Source organism: Crassostrea angulata, chromosome 8, assembly GCF_025612915.1.
Source record: "Crassostrea angulata isolate pt1a10 chromosome 8, ASM2561291v2, whole genome shotgun sequence".
NCBI lineage: Eukaryota > Metazoa > Mollusca > Bivalvia > Ostreida > Ostreidae > Magallana > Magallana angulata.
The window spans coordinates 5063679-5089327 of NC_069118.1; the positions used below are offsets into that span (position 1 = coordinate 5063679).

At 32.1% G+C, this 25649-nt stretch overlaps 1 protein-coding gene across 1 annotated transcript; it reads right to left on the reverse strand.

The window, feature by feature from the left end:
* Window positions 1-8739: 8739 nt before the first annotated feature.
* On the reverse strand, window positions 8740-20986 carry LOC128157786 (A disintegrin and metalloproteinase with thrombospondin motifs 9-like). The gene is made up of 6 exons (XM_052820404.1): window positions 20902-20986; window positions 18986-19231; window positions 14904-15172; window positions 10716-10886; window positions 8995-9157; window positions 8740-8906 (listed from the first exon to the last, which is right to left on the reverse strand). Exons 1-6 carry the CDS (start codon window positions 20984-20986, stop codon window positions 8866-8868), a joined length of 975 nt encoding a protein of 324 aa, XP_052676364.1. The 3' UTR covers window positions 8740-8865.
* Between the last annotated feature and the right edge of the window lie 4663 nt (window positions 20987-25649).

The window sequence follows — 25649 nt, forward strand, 5'->3', positions numbered from 1 at the left end:
AGCTATGGACAATGAGATCTCAGAAACGATAAAGACTTGAACATCCAAACTTTGAGGGATGATAGACCTATAGTTGTAGATGTGTTTAAACTATTTTGTTTTGTTCGTCGTAACTTCCGGTCGTCACCGGAAGCTCTTCAAAAATTATGCTTTTACGCATTTAATATATTTCTCGGAGAATTGAAATATAAGAATAAATGCTTACATATGTCAGCTTTCCGATGATTAATAAACATAAAAAATCTACTTCCGGTGAGATATCTCAAATATCTCATGAAGCCTTTTTTTAAATAAATGTTTGAACCTCGAGATCTCAGAAACTGTAAGTGATCAAGACACGAAACTTACAGGGATGATAGACATTTGATAGAAGATGTGTTTAACCGTTTTTATTTTGTCGACCGTCACTTCCGGTCCACACAGGAAGAGTTCAAACAAATCAAGTTTTTTAAAAGTTTAACCTGATTTCTCAGAGATGCATGGATGGATTTTCTTGAAATTTTCAGGACTGATAAAGAACGATAATATCTCCAGGCGTTTTTTTTCATTTTTTCAAAATTCACTTCCTGTCGTCCGTTTCCTGTCCCGCGACAAAAAGGTATGGACAATGAGATCTCAGAAACGATAAAGACTTGAACCTCCAAACTTTGAGGGATGATAGACCTATAGTTGTAGATGTGTTTAAACTATTTTGTTTTGTTCGTTGTAACTTCCGGTCGTCACCGGAAGCTCTTCAAAAATTTTGTTTTTACGCATTTTATTTGTTTAACACAGAATTGAAATATAAGTATAAACGCTTTCATATATCATCTATCCGATGATTAATAAACAAAAAAAAATTACTTCCGGTGAGATATCTCAAATATCTCAGGTAGTCTTTTTAAAACAAATATTATTACAGCGAGATCTCAGAAACTGTAAGTGACCAAGACACGAAACTTACACGGATGATAGACATTTGATAGAAGATGTGTTTAACCGCTCTCATTTTGTCAACCGTCAGTTCCTGTCCACACCGGAAGAGTTCAAATAATTCAAGTTGGTTAAGAGTTTAACTGTTTTTGTTTGACAATGTAAGATATGTGGATAGCCAATAAAGTCCTGTTGTGTAATGGTTAAGAAATACTTACTTTCATTTTCATCGATCACTTCTGTTTGTCCGTTTCCTGTCCCGATACAAAAAAACTTGATCCCGAGAGATCTCAAAAATAGTGACGACTTGAACAATCAAACTTTGTCGAATGATAGACCTATGTATGTACATGTGTTTACACTATTTTGTATTGTTCGGCGTAACTTCCGGTCGTCACCGGAAGCACTTCAAAAATTTGGTTTTTTTTCCAATATTATTCATTTTACATAAAATGAATATATCAGTATACAATCTTACATATGTCATTTATATAATGTTAAATTAGCAAATAAATTTTACTTCCGGTGAGATATCTCAAATATCTCTATGTAGCTTTCCTTTTTACAAATTTGATGTCTGCGAGATTTTTGTCATTGTAAGTGATTAAAACATGAATCTTTCATGATTGATAGAAATTTGATTGGGGATGTGTTTAACGGGCTCAATTTTGTCAACTGTCATTTCTGGTTCTTACCGGAAGGGTTCAGACAAATCATGTTTTTAACAAGTTTAACTGACTTTCTTGGGTGTTTCATCTAGCCTTATAAACAGTGATGTACGCTAGGCAAATGTACGAGAAATACCAGCTTTTGTTTTTATTAATTACTTCCGTTCGTCCGTTTCCGGTCCCGAGACAAAAAATATTGTTTCAAATAGATCTAAGATTTGGCAGAGACGTGAACAACCAAACCTTGAGGAAAGATTGACTTATGATTGTAGAAATGGTTAACGTTTTTGTTTAGTTTGGCGTTACTTCCGGTCGTCACAAAAAGTACTTCAAAAATTGATTTCTTTCTTATTCTCGTTAGATATCGTCTGGATATATCATTCACAATAATTATCATATCCACTTTTTTTCTATGTGAGAGAAGCAATGTCTTACAGTTAAATTGATACATGTATATCAAAACGGAAGACCTTTTTGTTGCTTTTGCAACAAGTGTCTAGTTATTATTATTATTATTTTTTTTTTTTCCTTTTTTTGTCCACAAGATTTCTCAGAGATGGCTGGATGGATTTTCTTGAAATTTTCAGGACTGACAGTAAATTATAATATCTCCAGGCGTTTTTTTCATTTTGTCAAAATTCACTTCCTGTCGTCCGTTTCCTGTCCCGCGACAAAAAAGCTATGGACAATGAGATCTCAGAAACGATAAAGACTTGAACCTCCAAACTTTGAGGGATGATAGACCTATAGTTGTAGATGTGTTTAAACTATTTTGTTTTGTTCGTCGTAACTTCCGGTCGTCACCGGAAGCTCTTCAAAAATTTTGCTTTTACGCATTTAATATATTTCTCGGAGAATTGAAATATAAGTATAAATGCTTACATATTGCATCTTTCCGATGTTAACTAAACATAAAAATTCTACTTCCGGTGAGATATCTCAAATATCTCAGGTAGTCTTTTTAAAACAAATGTTTGAACCCCGAGATCTCAGAAACTGTAAGTGATCAAGACACGAAACTTACAGGGATGATAGACATTTGATAGAAGATGTGTTTAACCGTTTTTATTTGGTCGACCGTCACTTCCGGTCCACACAGGAAGAGTTCAAACAAATCAAGTTTTTTAAAAGTTTAACCAGATTTCTCAGAGATGGCTGGATGAATTTTCTTGAAATTTTTAGGACTGATAGAGAACGATAATATCTCCAGGTGGTTTTTTTCATTTTTTCAAAATTCACTTCCATTCGTCCGTTTCCTATCCCGCGACAAAAAGCTATGGACAATGAGATCTCAGAAACGATAAAGACTTGAACCTCCAAACTTTGAGGGATGATAGACCTATAGTTGTAGATGTGTTTAAACTATTTTGTTTTGTTCGTCGTAACTTCCGGTCGTCACCGGAAGCACTTCAAAAATTATGTTTTTACGCATTTTATTTGTTTAACACAGAATTGATATAAAGGTATAAACGCTTTCATATGTCATCTATCCGATGATTAATAAACAAAAAAAAATTACTTCCGGTGAGATATCTCAAATATCTCAGGTAGTCTTTTTAAAACAAATATTATGACAGCGAGATCTCATAAACTGTAAGTGACCAAGACACAAAACTTACACGGATGATAGACATTTGATAGAAGATGTGTTTAACCGTTTTTATTTTGTCAACCGTTACTTCCGGTCCACACCGGGAGAGTTCAAACAATCAATCTTGTTTAAGAGATCTACTGTTTTTGTTTGACATAGTAAGACAAATTGATAGTCAATAAAGTCCTGTTGTCTAATAGTTATGAAATACTGAGAGAAGCAATGTCTTACAGTTAAATTGATACATGTATATCAAAACGGAAGACCTTTTTGTTGCTTTTGCAACAAGAGTCTAGTTATTATTTTTTTTTTTTCCTTTTTTTGTCCACAAGATTTCTCAGAGTTGGCTGGATGGATTTTCTTGAAATTTTCAGGATTTACAGAAAATTATAATATCTCTAGGCGTTTTTTTCATTTTATCAAAATTCACTTCCTGTCGTCCGTTTCCTGTCCCGCGACAAAAAGCTATGGACAATGAGATCTCAGAAACGATAAAGACTTAAACATCCAAACTTTGAGGGATGATAGACCTATAGTTGTAGATGTGTTTAAACTATTTTGTTTTGTTCGTCGTAACTTCCGGTTGTCACCGGAAGCTCTTCAAAAATTTTGCTTTCACGCATTAAATATATTTCTCGGAGAATTGAAAAATAAGTATAAATGCTTACATATTGCATCTTTCCGATGTTAACTAAACATAAAAATTCTACTTCCGGTGAGATATCTCAAATATCTCATGTAGCCTTTTTTAAAACAAATGTTTGAACCCCGAGATCTCAGAAACTGTAAGTGATCAAGACACGAAACTTACAGGGTTGATAGACATTTGATAGAAGATGTGTTTAACCGTTTTTATTTTGTCGACCGTCACTTCCGGTCCACACAGGACGAGTTCAAACAAATCAAGTTTGTAAAAAGTTTAACCAGATTTCTCAGAGATGGCTGGATTGATTTTCTTGAAACTTTTAGGACTGATAAAAAACGATAAAATCTCTACGCAGTTTTTTCATTTTTTCAAAATTCACTTCCTGTCGTCCGTTTCCTGTCCCGCGAGAAAAAAGCTATGGACAATAAGATCTCAGAAACCATAAAGACTTGAACCTCCAAACTTTGAGGGATGATAGACCTATAGTTGTAGATGTGTTTAAACTTTTTTGTTTTGTTCGTCGTAACTTCCGTTCGTCACCGGAAGGGCTTCAAAAATTACATTTTTACGCATTTTATTTCTTTAACACAAAATTGAAATATAACTATAAGCGCTTTCATATGTCATCTATCCGATGATTAATAAACAAACAAAAATTACTTCCGGTGAGATATCTCAAATATCTCAGCTACTTTTTTAAAAACAAATATTATTACAGCGAGATCTCAGAAACTGTAAGTGACTAAGACACAAAACTTACATGGCTGATAGACATTTGATAGAAGATGTGTTTAACCGCTCTCATTTTGTCGACCGTCACTTCCGGTCCACACCGGAAGAGTTCAAACAATTCAAGTTGGTTAAGAGTTTAACTGTTTTTGTTTGACAATATAAGATATGTTGATAGCCAATAAAGTCCTGTTGTGTAATGGTTAAGAAATACTACTTTCATTTTTATTGAACACTTCCGTTTGTCCGTTTCCTGTCCCGAGACAAAAAATCTTGTTTCCTAGAGATCTCAAAAACGGTGACAACTTGAACAATCAAACTTTGTGGGATGATAGACCTATGTATGTACATGTGTATACACTATTTTTTTGATCGGCGTAATTTCCGGTCGTCACCGGAATCACTTAAAAAATTTGGTTTTTTCATATTTCATTCATTTTACATAAAATGAAAATATCAGTATACAATCTTACATATGTCATCTATATAAATTAGCAAATAAAGTTTACTTCCGGTGAGATATCTCAAATGTCTCTATGTAGCTTTCCTTTTTACAAATTTGATGTCCGCGAGATTTTTGTCACTGTAAGCGAAATAGACACGAAACTTTCATGATTGATAGAAATTTGATTGGGGAAGTGTTTAACGGGTTTAATTTTGTCAACTGTCACTTCCGGTTCTTACCGGAAGGGCTCAAACAAATCATGTTTTTAACAAGTTTAACTGACTTTCTTGGGTGTTTCATCTAGCCTGACAAACAGTGATGTACGCTGAGCAAATGTATGATAAATACCAGCTTTTGTTTTTATTAATCACTTCTGTTTGTCCGTTTCCGGTCCCGAGACAAAAAATATTGTTTCGAAGAGATCTTAGATTTGGCAGAGACGTGAACAACCAAACTTTGAGGAAAGATTAACTTATGATTATACAAATGGTTAACATTTTTGTTTAGTTCGGCGTTACTTCCGGTCGTCACAGAAAGTATTTCAGAAATTGATTTCTGTTTCATTCTCGTTGTTTTACATGTAAGTAACGTCCGTATATATCATTCACAATAATTATCATATCCACTTTTTTCTCTGTTAGAGAAGCAATGTCTTACAGCTAAATTGATACATGTATATCAAAACGGAAGACCTTTTTGTTGCTTTTGCAACAAGAGTCTAGTTATAACTATTTTTGATTTTTATAGTCACGATGTTTCAAGTTATATGCCAGAAATCCTGGGTTGCTATATATCGATGTTGCCAAGTCATTTCCGTAGATGTTTAACGCATATCTAATACCAGTGATCAAAGCAGGGTTATTAGTCAGGTTAATGCAAATTTAAACATGTACGTGTGTTTTATATAGGTCTTAGCGAAAAAAAAAACATTGTATTGTTTCCTTTGGTAAAGCAAATCAAACAAACTGGAAGTGATAGCTAGACACGTATCGCTGAAGCAAATTTCTAAATGTTCGCCCTAAAAATTGGAAAAATTTCAAAATTACGATATAAAATAATGTCAAACATTGAGTGAAATATGTTTGATTATTTGACGCGATTTAAAAAAAAAAACCTGTTATGGTGCTTTTAGTTGTTTGTGGGTTCTTTTTTTTTTTTTATTTATTCTATCAAATTGAGTGAATGCATTCAAATAATAGGTAAAATACGAGTTTTAATTTAGAGAGCAATATAGCGCTAAGTGACTGACCGAGACAGGTATATCGCTATAATGAATATAAAGTACACGGGAATACTGCATTGCAAATAATATAGGTATACCAAACTGGTGATGTTTAAAAAAATGCATATTTTTTTCAAAAGACATTCGTTTTAAAATGGTTCGTGTATATAATTTTGGAATTCATGTATCAAGTGTCAGTATTGATTGCATTAAAAATCCTTCTAAGATATTCAGTCAAACTTAAAACGACTTGAATAAGTTTTGTATTGCACTATTCCAAATTTGGATTATTTTAACTAACACAATCCTTAAAAAACAATAAAGAGTAACTTTTGTTTTGTAAAACACGACATCTTTTTTCAATGGCTATATAAACCAATTGTCTTTGATTTGGAACAAGTAAATACGACCAATACATGTTTATGAATCTACCGATGACACTTAAAGGTTAAATGGACACGAATATGCGTACTATACTGTATCTCTTTAAAACATGAGATGGTTGGATGGACACATTTTTAGTCTTCTCTAACTAATTGGTGGGTTTTTGATTTGTTAGCCGTGCAGTTGGTTGGGAAAATTGTGGATTTTTTTTTACTGCAGAACTTGATAAGGGCACTCATATGTGGATTAAAAAGCAGACAATAATGATTATTCGCTTCATAAAATATTTTTCTACGCTTTCGGTGATTCATTAGCGAGTCTAAATAATACAATGTTACATTGAAATTTATTATAAAGTTAACATCAGTTATTTTTTAAATGTTTAACTAGTTTTGCTTTGGACTAAACCGGTTGAAAATACAAGAAAATAAAACTTTGTTAAAAACATTTTATTATGACATCATATAGCAACTATAATAAATTTATGCACAATAAACAGCATTCTTTACAACAAACATATGCATGCATTCATAAGCAAGGACACAACAAAGATTTCATTTACAATTGGTAAGCAACGTGCATAAAAGCGTTATGGAAATATATTTATGGTTTGTCTCTACTTTCCACAAAAATAAAAAAGAGCTGTGTTTGTATTGAAGGCACCCAACACGTTAAATCAAATACATGCCTCATGAATGATCGTCCGAACAATATTACTGATGTGTGCCAAAACTATAACCAGAGATTAATCACGTCATTTGAAGTCTCGGCCAGAAAAACCACTAGAATTACCTTCACCAATAGTATTACAAAACAAACCCAGGGTATGTCCCTATAACTATTTTTAAAATCGATAGGAAAACAAAGTAGTGCATTTAAGTAAAACACACATGCAGTTCCTATACTTGCAATCAATATACATTTATTGGAAAATTCTAAAATCAGAATGCTTACATGTAGCACATGTCGAAAAAAGGGATTTGCAATTTTAAATGCAAGTTTCAAAATTAGGTTATCATTGAAAAAAGAATTGACATTGTTTGATGTACACGCTTACCAAAATTGTCACGATCCCTTCTTTTACTCTTTTATATAGAGTTTTTCAATACAAACACATTTTGCCGAAAAGCCAGTCTGACTTCAAACCACAAAAATTAAACAGGAGAGAGAACAATTGTCGTGCTTTCATTAAAGGGGGCCCTTGTTACTGAACAAATACTGGGGCCAGAGCTATGAACCGATATGTTTGCATTAATGTCTATTAAAAATACAGTAGTGGACTATTTTTATATAAAGCATAAGAACATATGTAAAATTTAAAAAACATAATAATATGGAATAAATGTATTTATTTAGTGTTTTACCCATTGACTACATGTTCTCACTTTCATTCGAAAACCGGGTCTTTTTCATTTTGCATACTCATGATATCTTGAGCAGAGAGTTAAAATGTTTATATTTCTACTTTATACTATAACTTGAACTAGTATTGTTTACTGATCAAATGTTTTTGAATTGTCATCCACAAATATTAGCAACTAGTTTTCTCCTCGTAAAAGCACAATTTCCCCAAGTGGCATACCATTAACTTGCAGTCAATAGAACTATTCAGGCGACATGCAAACAAGTTTGATTTGTAGTAATAAAGTATTGAAAAGACGTCAAGCTACTCAAAACAAATCCTATGGATATATAAACGTTACTAGATACATGTTTAAATGTTCATCGTTTCAAAAACGATAGCAATTTAAAAACTTCAGTGCCGTTTTGATTCAAACGTGATCATCTATGATTGAAGCAAGATGTTTTTACATGTAGGAAATGTGTTTATATTAACTGGTATAATCAACTGTTAATCCTTAAATCAATTTAACATTATAACTTAAACAAGTATTGTTTATGGATTAATTGTTTTGAAACCCCTTTCACAAGTATTACTAAGTATTTTTGTACCTGTTAAAGCAACACTTTATGAAAGTGGCATACCATTAACTTGCAGTCAAAACAACTATAAAACAATTTTTAAACAAGGTTGCATTGTAGAAAAAGAACTCTGGATATAAATACTCTGCTTTATACATGTATTAATCCTAATGGATTTATCAAACAGCAGCAATAAAAATGGAAACCTCATCAGCGTTTTGAAATTTTATCGTGTTCATTATTGAGCATTTAAGCAAGAAGTTTTTCCAGGTATGAACTGTGTGTATATGGGCTTGTATATTAAATTGTAAATATACTTGTATCGTCATACTGGAAGGCCATGATTTACTTGTGACAAATAATGGCTTGAGCATCTGCAGCTGAAACTGAAAAAAGTAGAATACATAATTTAGTTATATTTTGTTAGTTGTTCATCTTTAATTATACGGTATAGTGAAGATGTCTTACACTTACTGAAGTCCGTGGAATGCTGAAATCTGATTGGTCCAGAGATCGGTCCGCAAGAACCGCACCATCCAGCACAGGTGAATGATATCTGATCTCCGAGAGCAGAACGATTAAAATCCTTTGTAGCTCCTTCAAAGGATTTAGGATAAGGAAACGCGCCAAATTCGACCTGAAATAAAAAATCAATTAACAAGTCAGGCTCCTACCATGACTTTGGGAAAAAAACCTCACTCCATTAAAACAATGCGACAATAACTAAGAAAACAAAATTTATAAAAATACATTTGTACATTATCTCATTATGCAATCCAGAACATCTAACTAACTCAAACACTTCTTAAACAATTATAATTTTATTTAAGTGCTGTTAAACTGCTACAGGTTAAACCAAATGGTTTATCGGAACATTTTTAATTTACATTTTTATGACTTTTAACGAAAATTAAATTGCATTCTGCGATAGTTTATTGTTTTAATGTTTTTATGGTACAGTACCCGCAACGTTATTTTTTACAATCCTATCCTATCGTATCGTGTATCAATCCTATCGTATCGTGCGTGTATACTGTTCTATCGTGCGTTAATCCTATCCTATCGTGCGTGTATACTGTTCTACAGTGCGTTAATCCTATCCTATCGTGCGTTAATCCTATCAGGTTTATCGTTAAATTTTATCAGTTTTTCCGTTTATGCTATTGTGTAAATTGTTTCGTGACTTTTCATAAGCAAGTTAATTTATTTCAAAGTTGCAAGTCGTTCAGTGCGCCATATACGAACATTTATCAAATAAGAATTGTAAAATCCTATCCCGTATTCTAGCATGATACTAATTTCTTAATTTGTTTGATGCAAATTAACCAATATTACATGTTAACCATATCTGTAAGCATTTAAAATGGAACATTAATGTAAACTATCGAAGTTCTTAGGAACAAGTAACATTTTACCTGTATATCGAATATATTATATCGTACGCGGAGTGGATACCTGCGTAAACATTAACTTTTATGCAATATTATTTGTTTTTTTATATATCATATTTTACATCAACAAAGATAGTTATAATATAATTTATATTTAATTTAAACCAGAGTATTTTAATTGAACCCGTTATTTTCCGTGTGATATTTGATTTCCGGCTGAAATGTTCTCGGCAATCGGCTAGGGTGTGCGGAAAGAAAACAATGTTACCAAATTGTACGCAGAATATGTATCTGCGTAAATATATATTTAACTTGTATGTATAATTAATATATAATTCGTTTTTAATACATCGTTTTCTTTTACAGAGAGAAATGTATTTATGATACATTTTATATTTACTTTAAACAAGTGCTGGATTTTCATAATTGAACCCGCTATTTTCCGTCTGATTTATATATATATATATATATATATATATATATATATATATATATATATATATATATATATATATATATATATATATATATATATATATATATACATTATTATACTCTATATCAAAATATGATAATACTTTTCTGATAATAGTTTTGATATTTTGAATGAAATAACATGCTTCCACGAACTTTTTTGACAACCCAAGTAAAAGGTAGATATATTATACGATTAAAGAATTCTGCGTTATCGAACATTGCAGAGGATCGGAAAAGGTTAAGTTGTATCGATCATTGTTAAATATACATTAATAGAAGTACATTGATGTAGCTAAGACACAAAAAGTATTCAACATTCAATCATACTGTAGGATCAACGATCAGTCCAGTCCCTCTGGTATCAATGGTGGCTGTCCCAAAGTGAGGACAAGGGTTCCTGAAGTGTTCCCCATTACAGTCACTAGCATATCCATACTGCATTTGTTTTGATCCCGTCAGCGATGTGAACGTATAATCAGTTCCATTTACCACCATGCTCTGTAAACAGCAATTAGATATTTTTTTTAAGAATATTTAAACACTGTGAAATATTCAAAAGCAAAAAAAGATAATAATAATAATAATAAAAAATGGACATTTTAATTATATCTTGACGTAGTTTTATTCATCGTTGAGGAGATTGAACTAGTTTTCCAGGCTTTAATGGTGCTAATCGAAATGCGTTCTCAGAAAAGTTGAACCATGTACATGTAGCAACATAGGTTAAATTGCTGTGATCTTTGTTTTTGGGTCGCTGTTTATATTATTTTTCAATTATATATTGGAAGAAGACGAATAAATTGAAATTAAAAAGCATTTGTGTTGGACCATAATTTATTAATAGCATAACTTTGAGAGCAACAACTGGCAATAGTATAAAATTAAATTTATCATCCGAATAAACTACTTTAGAAAATATATTGTTCCCTTGGCAGGGGAGTTTTGTCAACTTTTGATCCATAAATCAGTAAATCTACGCCAGAATTTTAAATCCAATCAGCTAGAAAACAGAAAAGTGAAAGTAAGATTGGGATTTTTTTTTTACAGAAACCTGAACATGCAATGTTGTTAACTGAAAGTGGGGTAGCTCATCGGGCAAGAAAAGTCAAACTATTTCGCAGTGTTATTGCTAGAACATAGAGATCAGGGTCAATACATTCTGTGTTGGTCTACTCAAAAAAGGAGATCACCAAATGCAGTCCCACTGAAGTTTCTCCACTTTGATGTAATGATATGATGGTATTATTCCTTAGATAATTTGAGATATACAGTGTACTAGTATGTTCAGATTCAAGGCAAAACTTAATCGGGAGAGGGTCGGCTAGAAAGGCGTAAATCCTACCCAGAGTTATGAAAACCGCAAAAGTTCATCTTTTTATACGCACAACTGTTAAGGTGTACCAAAACAGGTCATCAACGATTATATTTATATTAAATCGTATATTAATTGACATTATATATAAATTATAAGTTTTAAGAAATCAATTTATTGCATATTCTTAGGTGATTAAATATGGTCTGGGGTTATCAAATCTATCAGAAAAGCATTCGGGCTTTCTTGGATTTGATCATTCCAATAGTATTTGATCAACTCATGAATATAATATTTAAACAAGAGACCCATGGGCCACATCGCTCAACTGAGCAACAGTAGGCATGTTAAAATTAGCGTCATGGAGTCATCATACAAAATATCTGGACAATGTGGTATAATACATGTAGATCTTATACAAACAAATATGTTTCCCCCTGAATATTCTTATACTTATAATCAAGTCCCTTTTCTAACAGAATGACTTTATAGTCATATCACATTCAGCATTGCAGTTCTCAAAAAGACCATTCACAGTTGTTTATATAGAGGATATAAACCTACATCAAACACTAAATCTCCTGTGAGGCCCAATTATCGTCCAGGGGTCAAAGTTTAAACAATTTTAAAGAATCAGCAATATATAAAAATGCTTGCATATAAGTAAAAGCATATATAATAACATTTCAGTTTTTGTGAATAATTAAAATGTTTTCCTTTGTACAACTGGATCCACAATGTGGTCCCACCCTACTCCTAAAGATTGGGATTTGAACAAATTTGAAAGTAAACTATCTGAAGTTGCTTTCACTAAAGTAACAGCTTTTCAAGGCAAATGTTTGTTTAGAAAAAGATTTAAAGATATTTTTCTATATATTCCTATGTGAAAATTTGCCCCCCCCCCCCCCTTGTGACCCCATCCTACCCCAAGGAATCATGATTTGAATAAACTTGAAATCTCACTACCTGATGATGCTTCCAAACAAGTTTCAGCTTTCCTGCCCAAATGGTCCTTGAAAAGATTTTTTTTAAAGATTAACTCTGTATATTCCTATGTAAAAAGTTGACCCCCATTGTGGCCCCACCGAACCCCCAAGGGTCATGATTTTCATAACTTTGAATTTTCACTACCTGAGGATGCTTCCATACAAGTTTCAGCTTTCCTAGCATATTGGTTTCTGAGAAGAATAAAAAGTCAACCCCCCATCGTGGCCCCACCCTACCCTCTAGGGTCATGATTTTCACAACTTTAAATCTACAGTACATGAGGATGCTTCCACACAAGTTTCAGCTTTCCTGGTTGATTGCTCTCTGAAAAGAAGATTTGTAGTCGTCTTTCAGCTCAGGTGAGCGAAAAAGAGATTCCTGATACTTTAAATAATTTAGGACATAATTGCTTCATACGATGCAATAAGGGCAGAACTCTTACAGATATAATATGGTCAGGAAAAAAAGAATGAAAGGCACTGTATCCCAAGGACAGTGTTGCTAGCTTTTATGCGATTCACACAACAGTTTAGATATTACCTCTGGAGTTAAGAATTGCTATTGCACACAGATCAAAACAGCTTACAGTGAATGATGAACTTAAGAGATCCACTAGGTCAAAAGCTAGATCTTTAGCCAATATAGCATCCATTCAACATCGTTCAAGAAGAAAACATGGAAGTGCGCAAACTCTAATAAGACTACAAATCAAGGAACTGTGCAAGGAGATATCCCTCCCAGATTACTTCCGTATAGTAGATTTTAACCTTGTGTGAAGGTTTAATATGAGAAATGCAGGTCTTCATAATGCTTGACAATGTCATGCAATTGGAGTAAATCAGGAAGTAACGAAGTACAGAATATGATAATTAATGGGCCCGATGATTCAATTTCCAAGATCAGCATGCAAAAAAAAGTAGTGCGAGAAACCGCTGTTGCAATAAAACTCAATTATAGCATTCGATATACAATTACGATATACAGATATACAATTAAACAATTGAACATACTCATTATAAGTAAAAACCAATATATCTACTTCTGATTCTATAAATGATGAAAATTAAGGCAAAAAATTGTCGACATAGAGCAATTAGAGCTTGTTTGGATAGTGGATGATTCTTAATCAATAGATCTTAAACAATCTTATCTGATTAGTTGTAACAAAACTCCACATACAGAGGGTTCACTAACCAAGTGTGTGGACCGAACAATGAACAAAATTAAAGAACTATATTACTTGTATAATAATGAATGAAACCATCAAGCTTATGTCCAATCGTTTAACATCACCAAAATAGCAATCAGATAGGCAAATGTTTCTTATCTCTGGACTATGCAGGCTTTTCGTTTCACAAGGTGTATATTGATTTTAATGGACCACTCCCTGGGATAAAATATTAACGGGGAACAAGTGGGATGGAAATAGATACCATGGACACAGTGAAATGACCTAGGCTTTGCGGATGACTTTGTACTCCTTTTGCATGTCTAATTGCCGAAGAAATCTACCACAGAGCAAACACATCATCAAATGCTACGGTAACATTAGATATAACGGGAAAGGAAATTGAAAAAAATTGGTTATTTAATCAACTTCTAGAAAGCCAACTGAAGGATATTTTTTTTTTAAAGTTAGGCTGTTTAACAGCAAAGTAAAGGCAATGCTTCTGCATGCGCGAATATAGGGAGGGGGGTCGCTTTGCCTATGCTGGGATAGCAGGCAAACATGTAAGTGAAGAAAGTAAGGGAAAAAAACATTAGAAAAAAGACTATGCTATCCACAAGCACAATGCTGCGTATAAACCATGAATTTAGTCTGCATTTCACAAGTAGATAACGTTTCATTTTAATTCCCTATGATGCAGGAAAGAAAGTTTGAATTTTAGTTTTTGCCGTTTACATGCATTTCATTTGATTTTTATCAATGTGATTATTGTACTGGTTGTAAGAGTATCCTAACTTAATAAAAGAGGGGATGATGTATAGTAGGTAAAACTATTTTGCGTAGAATGACGTAGAACGTAGAGCGGAACTACCGGTATTATTGAATAATGATCCCGAGGAAAACTAGGTTTTTACATTTTAGAGTAGAATAGAAAGTCCGCGAGGTGTGATAGGACGACGAAGAGCGAAGGTGAGAGCATCACATCAAACCTGAGTCTGGTGATTGGTGTAATGTGTATCGAATTCATTGTATCAATTGAATCACCCACCTCGATCTGTATTTTTACTTTTGTGAAATTCGTCTGTCTAAGAGGAGGTTTGAATTCAGATCGACACTGGGCCCTGGTTATCCAATTTGAGCTGCCATGGCCAACAAAGCTGTTGGGGTATTTTAAAGTTATAAAATGTGAAGGTTCAGTCACTAGGCTGTGACAGTATATTTTCGTCCTTCTTCGATTTGTTACAATAGGATAGACCCAGTATTCTCCATCTGTTGCAATACCAGAACATGTTGAAAGGGCGAGACACGACTCCGGAGCTGCAAGGAAAATATTGGTTTTATAATTTAAATTTCGTTCATAATAAAACATCATAAAAATGCTGTAAGCATTTCACGGGTTAGGCTGTTGTAGAATCAACACATTAGCTTTGCAATGTGTATTGAGAATTAACCAATGAGACACGTTTTCTTTCGATTGTGTTAGCACTATGGTTCATCAATGGATCTTCAAGTTTGGAGTGGATTCATGTAGAGGAAGTTCTCTAAGTTATAACTGAGATCAAAGTAATGCTGCGGTATTTCTTCTTAAGTAGCTACCACATGCTACAAAGTAAATTATTAGAACGAAAAAAAAATGATAATGATCGAATAGATTTAGACATGTTATTCATATGAATACTAGCCATCTTTTTAATTTTGTTTCTACTACCATTTGCTACCATTTCAAATGTCATTAATACTGCGTGCCTAACCTGCAATCATTTTCTAGAGACGTCCAGTTTTCCCGTTTAGAACCGATTACTTTATTGCTTCATATTTCAATACACAGGTGAAGAAATGTTGAATGGAATTTTGGATTGCAAATGATATAAAGGATAAGAAAAAAGTGTGCAAGTTGTCCTGAGATTTTTTAACGATGTCAAAAAGTTATATTATAAATCCGCATAATCGTCCATGTGAATTTCTCCACTAAAAAAAGTGAACGTGTGAATTTCAAATGTTTGCCATTATAATATAAAAGTAATGAAACAATTTTAATTGTTCTTTACCGAGAAGGTTTTATATTTATTATAATAAAAAAAATCAGCAAACGGTAATGGTATCGGTAACCTGGGACATACTATGTATGTCACGTCAAAATGCAAATGCATGTAAAAACGATCGATATTGTCTTAAATATTTTTTAAGATTTCAATGCATTTCCTTACACATATGTACGAAAGCCGAGAAGGATCATTCGAATCTCGTATTTTGAATCCCGTATCTCGAATGATCCTTCTCGGCTTTCGTACATATGCACAGAAGAGTGTTCGAACAAATAAAAAAACAACTAGATTGCTCTAGTTGCAGGAACGAGTGGTTTTTCTGTCGGATTTTTGAATAAATGAGATAAAACTTATCATTTCAAAGATAAAACCGCAAATCTAAGTAAAAAATGAGTGATTTTTTTTCTGCACTCCGGGCTTGAACCTGACTGGTCACATGTCCACGAAAAAACTGAGTTAATCGGACTCTCGCTTCAAGATTTGGATGCTCAATTTCGCGAGAATTTTCGATTTTAAAACAAATTACATAATATGCTGAGTCGGTAAAAGAATCCCTTTCAACTGTAAAAATATGAAAGAAAAATATTTAAAAACAAAAAAGTTGAAAATTATTTTTTTTAATGTCCTTCCGTTGACGATTGGAAGTGACGGCAGACAGTCTTTTTACCGAGATGCACCAGAAAAAGGCAACGTCTATCATCGCTGAAAGTTTCAGTCCAATATCCTGACCTGTTTTTGAGAAACGTCGCAGACAAAATTCACTTTTAAAAATCGTTTAGCGACGATGACTTTCGACCGGAAGAAGATTTGTAAAAAAAAAAAAGTATTGCATAGGGACAAACTTCATAAGACGAGACTTCATCCCTTAAAACTTGAAGGAAATCAAACGAGCTAAATTCGAGAAATCGCCTGCACAGTCTGTCCGCGGTCTGTCCATCCAAATCCTATGGTAAAAGGGTATGCAGTGAACTGGAATGAAGTTTGTACAGTCATTTCATGCATATCTTTTACAATGTCATGTTGTCCTATAGTATGCGATTTTAATGATATGCTATGAATATGCTATGCTATGAGATTTGTATGCTATGCTATGAGAAATTGAAATACAGGGCTTTATGATATGGTATGCTATGCTATGAGCTTGAACAAAAATGCCTCCATACACAGAAGAGCTCCACATATTTCGAAGTAAAATGATATGAAGCCAAAGTGGAATACTAATCTGCAATGTGAACATTTATTCTTTCAGATAAAAAACATTTAAAACCGAGTTAAAATCATGTTGTATGATATGCTATGATATGCTATGACGAATAAGATTATATAAGATTGAATGCTATAGTATGATATTTCAATGATATAGTAAGACTTTCCAATGCTATGCTATGCTATGGTGTATGTTAGAAAAGATATGCTTGAACTAACTGTAGTTCAAGGGTCAAGGTTATATCGGATCACCTTAAAAAAAATTTCACAGCATATATACTCTTCACTTAGCCTTATTTGGCTGATATTTTACATGAACAGAGGTTTTGAGCATAGGTTATGCAGTCAACTTGAATGAAGTTTCAAGGTTTAATGTGAAGTTCATAACAGAGGTATTTGAAAAATCCCTGTCCGGAGCGTATCTTCCTTCCGTTTGGTCCAATTTGACACATTCTTCACTTGCAGGGTCCCTTTAAATGGTATTCAGTGACATTGAATAATATTGTTAAGGTTTGTAGGTCAAATGTTAAGGTCATATCGGATCACACAAAACCTTTTTTAAGAGTGTTTATAACTACCTCTCAACCCTTTATGGCTTAGATTTCATATTGTGGGCATATTTAAAATTTACAATATGTAATTATTAATCAAGTTACGCTTGTTCTTGTGCGCAGGTGGATTAAGTTGGTGATCACTTTCTTTATTTTTTTTATTGGCCGTTGTTCCCATTGGCGAGTATTATCGAATCAGATCATTTCTATTATTATAAAACCCGGTCACTTTTGATTTTGTTTCACTGTGGGTCCGGCGATTTTGTACACCAACACCTCGCACAAGGTATTTATTGTATTAATATACATAACACAACTTTTCTTAGTGTTTACATAAAGTAAACAAAGATTATAATAAAGTTTAAAGGTTTATTTAAACCGTTACGAATTACTGTGTATAAATTGTATATATATTTATATGTGTTTCTATTTATTTACAGAATCACTATTTTGTATATATAAAACATTCTGAACACAGAACCGTGTCTTTATTATTTACTCGGTCACAATATAAACAGAGCTTTAGGGTTAATGGTGTGCAGTAACCTTCAACTAAGGCAGTGTGGATGTCAGATCTTTGTATAAACAGTTTTAAACCATATAATATTTTCCATTTGCAAAATATTGCTCATATTGAACAAAACTGTCTGTATGTAAGATGTAATGAGATTGAATTAAACGTTTGCCAGCTGGAAAATATCGAATTAATAGGTCAAAGTCAAAGCAAATGTATATCTAAAACGCGTTTCATCCTTGTGTCCTTTCATTAAGCAGGGACATTTGAGATCTTAATGTTGTATAGTTTATTTTAGTTTTCGTAAAACATATTAGGTATAAGGAATTTTGACACAAGAAGTGTTTTTGATAAATCATGTATTTTTCGTTGAATAAAAAGCGTTCGACTACACCCGATTTCAATCGATACTTTGCAATCGATAAAATGAAACTATACCTTAAAGAATCTATTAGAAAATGTTATATGAATCATCCGTTTTAAGGATTTTACTCAATATGGAGGAGAAGATAAATAGAAAGTCCGAGCTATTTATAAAAGAATTAATAAAGATACAATTATAAATGCCATAACTGTTGCAGGAATTTCTTATTTGTTTGAAATGCAATTTGATATATAAAAGCCAAAATATTAATGTATTTTTTATATTTAAGAACAACATTTCTCGATCTCGAAGATTGAATATTATACAGCATCTTGGTAAACGTGTTAGTTTTATTATAAACTAGGTAATCAGACATGTTCAGCTGTACCTATATTTCAAAAATTCATACGCATATCATTTATCATATTGACCATAATTTCTTTAGCGTACCCCATCTAGATCCTCTGTTCTCCAACACCCAGTAATTGTCTACTTCACCGCTATCATCACTGTCGTAGATCACATTGAAGAGGTGACATGACTCGTCAGCCATGTTGTACAATAACGACACACAGTCAGGTTCCTGGGTACACTTAGAAGCACACTTACTACGATGAGAGAAATATCCAGACCAAATTGCCATAGAAGGCTCTAGAAGATCAATTCGTGTCGTGGTCCGCCTCAGAAAAATTTCGTCTGGAAAAGAGGTATATTTTGTTCACCAAAAAAACTGTGTTCGTTATTTTTGTGATCAATTTTAGAAAAAAAATGAAAAATCATTTTGTATAATTATGTTTTTATGCAAACGAAACGTGTAATTTAACGTGGGCAACAATGCTCAACTCATTAAAGAATCCAGGTACATTTTTATGTCAATCTTTTTGAGTAAAAATTTCAATTGCCATATAATCACGTTTATGTCGTTCACTTATCACGTTATTAAAGAACACAAAAGAAAGTCCAAAGTGTAAAAATAATTATCAGCAGTTGAATTTGCAACTATACTAAAAGAAACAAATGCACTAATGCTGAAAAGGTCTTTGCCACATTTTTTTTATTAAGATGCAATCGCTCAAACAACACAAATTACATTAGTTCTAATTTTTGTACTGCCACAAATATCGGTTTCTTTCTTTAAATACATCTTTTTAATGTCATTTCATTCATATCACCGATTACATAATCAGAATTCTGCCCAAAAATTGATTGATAGTTTTTCCCGTAACAACATTTGTAAGCATTGAATGCCGCTTCTTTAAAGAAATTATGACTTTTCTCTTGTCTGTACGAAAGAAAATATGTTTGCAAAACATGAAATCTATTAAGGATTAAGATTTAAACATTACTTTGAAGGGACATTGTCAAAACTTAGGCTGATATCTTTAATGTTTAATTAAAGCGATTTTATGATCCAACAATGTTTGAGAATCAGTCGTCAAGTTATCAGCGGGATATGATACTATATTGTTTTGTTTTGTAAACAAAGATAGTGCCAAAAATTTGCCTACATACTGAGTGTCAAATGGACACTATTACAATTTTTCAAAGTAAATTGAATGTGAAAAACACGATTATTTTTTTTTGATTTTTTTTTTAGAATTTATATTGAACGAGCAAATCGAACACATCTGCTTGAAACATAATTGTTTACAATACATTCGATCACTGTGAACAAGAAAAGAAAACCATGGTATGAGCCTCGTGTGCATAGCAAAGAATTTAAAGCTTTTTATGTTGCTTTTAACTTGACAACTGTCGTATAAATTTTATGTCATAAGATATACTCTAGTAAAGTAATGTAAACATCAACTAATTAAAATGTTAGATAAATCGTGAACATGCGACTTAAAAATAATCTAAATTTTAAATTGTATTTAACTTGAAATTCATAAAAAAACTCCCACATACATCATCTCTAATACGATTTCAACAAACAAAAGCTAGATAAAAGAAATAAGATGCATTTTTGTCTAGATTTCGATATTTGCTAGAAAAAAATAAAATGTCTAGGTAAACATTGTCGCTTTGCTCCTTTTTGAAAGATTAATATCTGACTTAATGCGCATCATTGCCAATTGGCTTTTGATAAATTCTATGCCATGGGATCTAAGTAGCCATTATAACCAAGAATACCTGCAAGACTTTTCTGGATTCGTTATTAACACAAAATGAACTAAAATTATGAGTGGGATTTTTTTGGTTTTTATTTGCCATCATTGAGTACAATGAACTTTATAAAATTTAATACCATTTATAAGGCAGAAGAAAAATATTGAATACTTTTTCTCAGTATGGATATAAATACATTAATCGAACATGAATATGATATTATGTTTACGTTAATATCATGAGGTTTGAGATCTTACCTGATTTTCCAAGAGATGTGGGGAGGATTAGAAGACACCAAAATAGAACTGTGATAAGTCTATGTATATTCAGAATCATTTTCATCCTCTTCAATCAAAACTAGTATACAACAACCGGCTCAAATAGGTGATAATACTTAGTAGCTGTCCGTTTAAAAAATGACAGTCGAATACAATTTCTTCTTTTCAATTACCTGACAAGAGTTGTTGATTTAAAATATGAAGCTTTATGCAAAATGGTTATTCGTAGAATTGAATGCTCCTATTCCAAAAATTAAACTTTAATGAATCAATCAGCTACAATTAATTGGATGATTATATATAGTAGCTGTTTGCTAGGAAAAATGACGGTTGCATATAATTTATTCATTTAAATGAGTGTAGATCAGAAAAACCACATTACATTTTTATTAAAAATAAACCAAGTGTAACATGAATTCTGAAATGCATGATCGTTTATTACAAAGCACTTAAATTTTGCAAATATCTCTTTAAAATCGTTAAACAGTTGCTTATTGATTCGGTTTGTATTATGTCTCGCCTGCTGTCGACACTGTAAATTGTCTGCAGCAAACCTAATAAGTGCAAGTAATTTTGCAAATCGACTGTCACATTGATTTAAAAATGCATTTATCACAAAACACTTTAATCCTTTAAAAGTTGATGCAGATATATTTTTTTCGCCTCGCCTTTTATAGTCAAATTTCAGTGAACAGCTAGTAACAAACCTGAGATGTGATATTCTATGTGATTTCAAGAGGAATTGGTCCAAAGGGTTTAAAGCCCCCTGATTGTAATTTAATGCATACGGTTTTCTCATGTGCACAAATCTCATAATCATCATCTTTATCGATAGTTAGTTAGGTATATTTGAGAGAACCAAGAAGCGGTCAATTGAACCGTTCTATTAGATTTGGAATTGACTTTAAAAAATTAAATTTGCCTAACGTTATTTCTACAGATGACAGTTAAAATATTACTATGTACAATAACCTCAAGTTTTCCAAATATCAAACATGTATCTAAAACACTATGCGTGATGTATTTCTTTCTGTATGGAGACACGAGTTTTTTGCGGTGATTGAAGATAAGAATACCATTTTTGTTTATATAATCACACTTTTTTTCCGATGAAAAATTGATTGAAATATTGTAAACATTTCTTTAATATAGGTGGTTTCAGTACCCGCAACGTTATTTTTTACAAACCTATCCTATCGTATCGTGTATCAATCCTATCGTATCGTGTGTGCACGTGTATAATGTTCTAACGTGCGTTAGTCCTATCCTATCGTTATCGGATAACATTTTGGCCGTTATCCGTCTGTCCGTCTGTAAACTTTTCACATTTCTTTTCATAAACCACCTGGTCTAATTCAACCAAATTTGACACAGAGTATCTCGTGGAAAAGCGAACAAAACCTTGACACTTTAAAAAAAGATTGTGCGGTTTTACAACCACTTTTCTCAAAAACAACCCAGTCAAATTCAACGTAATATTGCATAACTCAGAAGAATACAAATTGAAAAAAATGAAGGGCTAATGTTCTTCTTAATTTGAGTTATTACAAAAATGATATTAAAGAAGGGGGGTCAATCAGTTTATAACAATGGGTTCGGTATTCCATATCTCGAAAGCAAGGCTCTTTGTTTAAAGCAGCCATATTGTACGCGTGATAAATGGGTCAATGTGACCAAAAAAAAAGGTTGTTGTGCAACTGCTTGCATGTGAAGGGAATCTTTGAAACGTGCAATATATTAATGTCAATTCAGTGAAGGAAATTGAGGTTAAATATTCAACTGCGTTGACATTTTAACTTTTGACGATAATTTAGGCTTGTTTTGATTTTCTTTTCATTTTCATTTATTTTGCTTTGTAACTTTGATAACTATTGCCTGTATTTTGAAATTTTTACCTATTAAATCAAACATAAACCTCTGACGGTTTACCTGCGCAAAATGAGCAAAATTAGATGCATTAACAACATACTTAAGTAATTCATTCTATTGGTATTTGGTCGTAATAGTTGATTGATGCAATGTGTTTTGTTAAGATGCTCAGCAATTTCTCGAGTCTAAGCAGAGTTTATCTTCACTGATAGAAATTTAAAGGTATGTATATATGATTAATTGAAATACAAAAGCATAAGCAAGGTACAGAGCTTTGCTCACAATTCTATATTTTTACAAAGAGCTGAGGTCGTGCTTGTTCGTTTACATTTTTTATGCTGAATAGGAAATACCAAGTTTAAAATTCTTAAACTGAATGCAATAAACTCATGTCAACAAACACATTACTTGAACCTAGCAGAATTGTAAGCTTTGTGCCTTGCTTATAACTCTACGATTGACGCTGAAATTCTGGTTGATCATAAGAAATGTCTTGCTAAACATTAAATACACGTGCATTTACAGATAACCTAAGAAGATGATATGCTATATCTACTTTTTGGGCCCTCATATACGATTAATTATATGACATATACACAAATTTTGATAGTTTTTCAGACACAGGTAAATAAAAACAATGTGTTTTAAACAGTTTTCATGGTTCTGACACATTATTATCGTGAGAATAAATGCATTATCGTTGTTCTTAAGAAAACATTGCAACGGAAAAGCATCTTGGTTTGAAGCCATTGGTTTTTTTTAATAAAGATGAAAATAATAGGTGGGACTTAGAACAATTGAGTGATATGCCTGTTAATATATTAATTAGAATTATAGTTCTTTAACATATGACGGGAAAACAACTTATATTCGAGTGTATTCATCGATCAAGCGAGTCAGGTTATAAAACTTTACACTAGTTCACGCCAGGTAAACAACAATTGTTAATAATGGGAAGACTAATTAAATTTTTGATTTTTTTTTAATTTGAGAGAATAATTACATTGAGGTCTAATGTTCTTCTTTCAAGTATACGCCATTTTAAAAAAAAAACAACAATAGCTAGTAAGTAGTTGAGGAAAAAAGTACCTTTTTGCTCTCGTATAATTTAATCATTTCAACAAGTAGGAATGGTGGGGAAATTAAAGAAATTGTACGTTTTTAACTACTTCCACGCCTACCGAGAATTTAGTTTTATTTCTTGCATAATATATAAAAGGTGAAAATTGGGATATTCATTTTTGTTAATCTACTGAAGTACCATATGGCACAATATCCGTTGAACGCCTATGTAAAACCAATGTTGCTTAGCTAATTTAAGTATGATCACAGAATGAGTTTTATCCCCGCTGAAATGAACTAAAAGTTGCATTTTAGAATTGCATTTGTCAAAGAGAACCAAACGAAAAGTAGTGGGTATTATTAGTAATAAATTTGTTTAACACCCCCCCCCCCTGGAGATCTTTAAATCTGATATGATGATAATAATAAATTGACAATATGTTTACTTAAATATATTAACAGTAGTGTTTGCTAATAATTCGACCAATACTGCCGAAATCCAGTTTAAACTGTTTTATCAACATTTTGTTTGACCAAATAGTTACAAATGAAATACATATATACTTCCTTTCAAATAAGACAATAATCGAGATTGAACCAACACATTAAGAAATTAAATATTTTTGTTCAGCTTTTATATAACAATAGCAATCTCCCGATACAAATTGCTTTTTACAGTCGTACCGAGGATCCCCAGACTGTAACAACCGGTCTATTAAAGTAAAGAGTCCTATAGAACTTCAGAGTTACTTAAATGAATTTAAATATTTATTAACTCAAAAACGCCATCTGTTAGTAAAAGAAATCTTATGGGAATATTAAACAAATGTATCGCAAAAAAATTGCTATTGATGGGAAAATTGTTTCGCAAAACTAAATGCCATTAACAAATTTTGCAGTTGTTGAATAATTTATCAGTTGCAATTTTTTCATACAATTTTGTATCTGAATGGCTCGTTTAACTAAATGTATCAAATATCAATACTAAATGAAACAAATGTTGCCATTTGCTGTAATCTTTACTGTTGATCAATTTTTCATATTCATAGTCACGATATTTAAGCAATACGCCAGAAGACTTTAATGAACCCTAAAGGTCTTTTTACATCGGCGTTGCAAAGTCCTTGCAGAGATTTATTAGGCATGCATTACATTATGTTTTACCATATTTAGTCGAGATGATGCAACATTGATGATTTAATATTACTAAATCACACATGCATATCAGATTCATATAAATTATCATGGTATGAGTGAAAAATTATTTTTAAAAAAAATTGTCATCCTTCATTCATTAAAGCAAATCAAACAAATCGATCGATGCTGATAGTTAAGCAATCAATATACTTGAATTGTTTTTAAATCTGGTTACTCTACCACAATGCTACATGCAGATGCATACTTAATAATTTGATGTTTTATGAATATTATAACACAGATTAAAATATATTCAAACCTAAATTGCATTGTATTTATTGATTTAAAAAAAAACTTACCTTCATAACATAGCTTTTATTTTTCATATGATAAAATATTAGTGTTTTACTTAATAAATGTACATTTTTGTGTCTTGGTTTTCATTGATTGGATGAAATGTTCCTATGTTGTTAATATAACTTGCAGTTTAAAAGTATTTAAACTAAAACGAAGAAACCAAGCGTTATTTGGTATTCTACATTAATCAAAACAAAGCATTTATTTATTAGATGAATATTATTTTTACCTATCAATACTACTTTAAAAAAAAATAATCCATGACTCAAATATCCCATTTCCATGTTATTTAAACGTGCACT

Excerpts from the sequence above, each read along its gene's own strand:
- LOC128157786 (XM_052820404.1), bottom strand. The coding sequence starts at position 20,986 with ATGAAAATGATTCTGAATATACATAGACTTATCACAGTTCTATTTTGG. Across the intron at positions 10,887-14,903 it reads AAGTAAAAATACAGATCGAG|AGCATGGTGGTAAATGGAAC; the intron begins GTGGGTGATTCA and ends TGCTGTTTACAG. Across the intron at positions 9,158-10,715 it reads GACTGATCGTTGATCCTACA|GTCGAATTTGGCGCGTTTCC; the intron begins GTATGATTGAAT and ends TTTTTATTTCAG.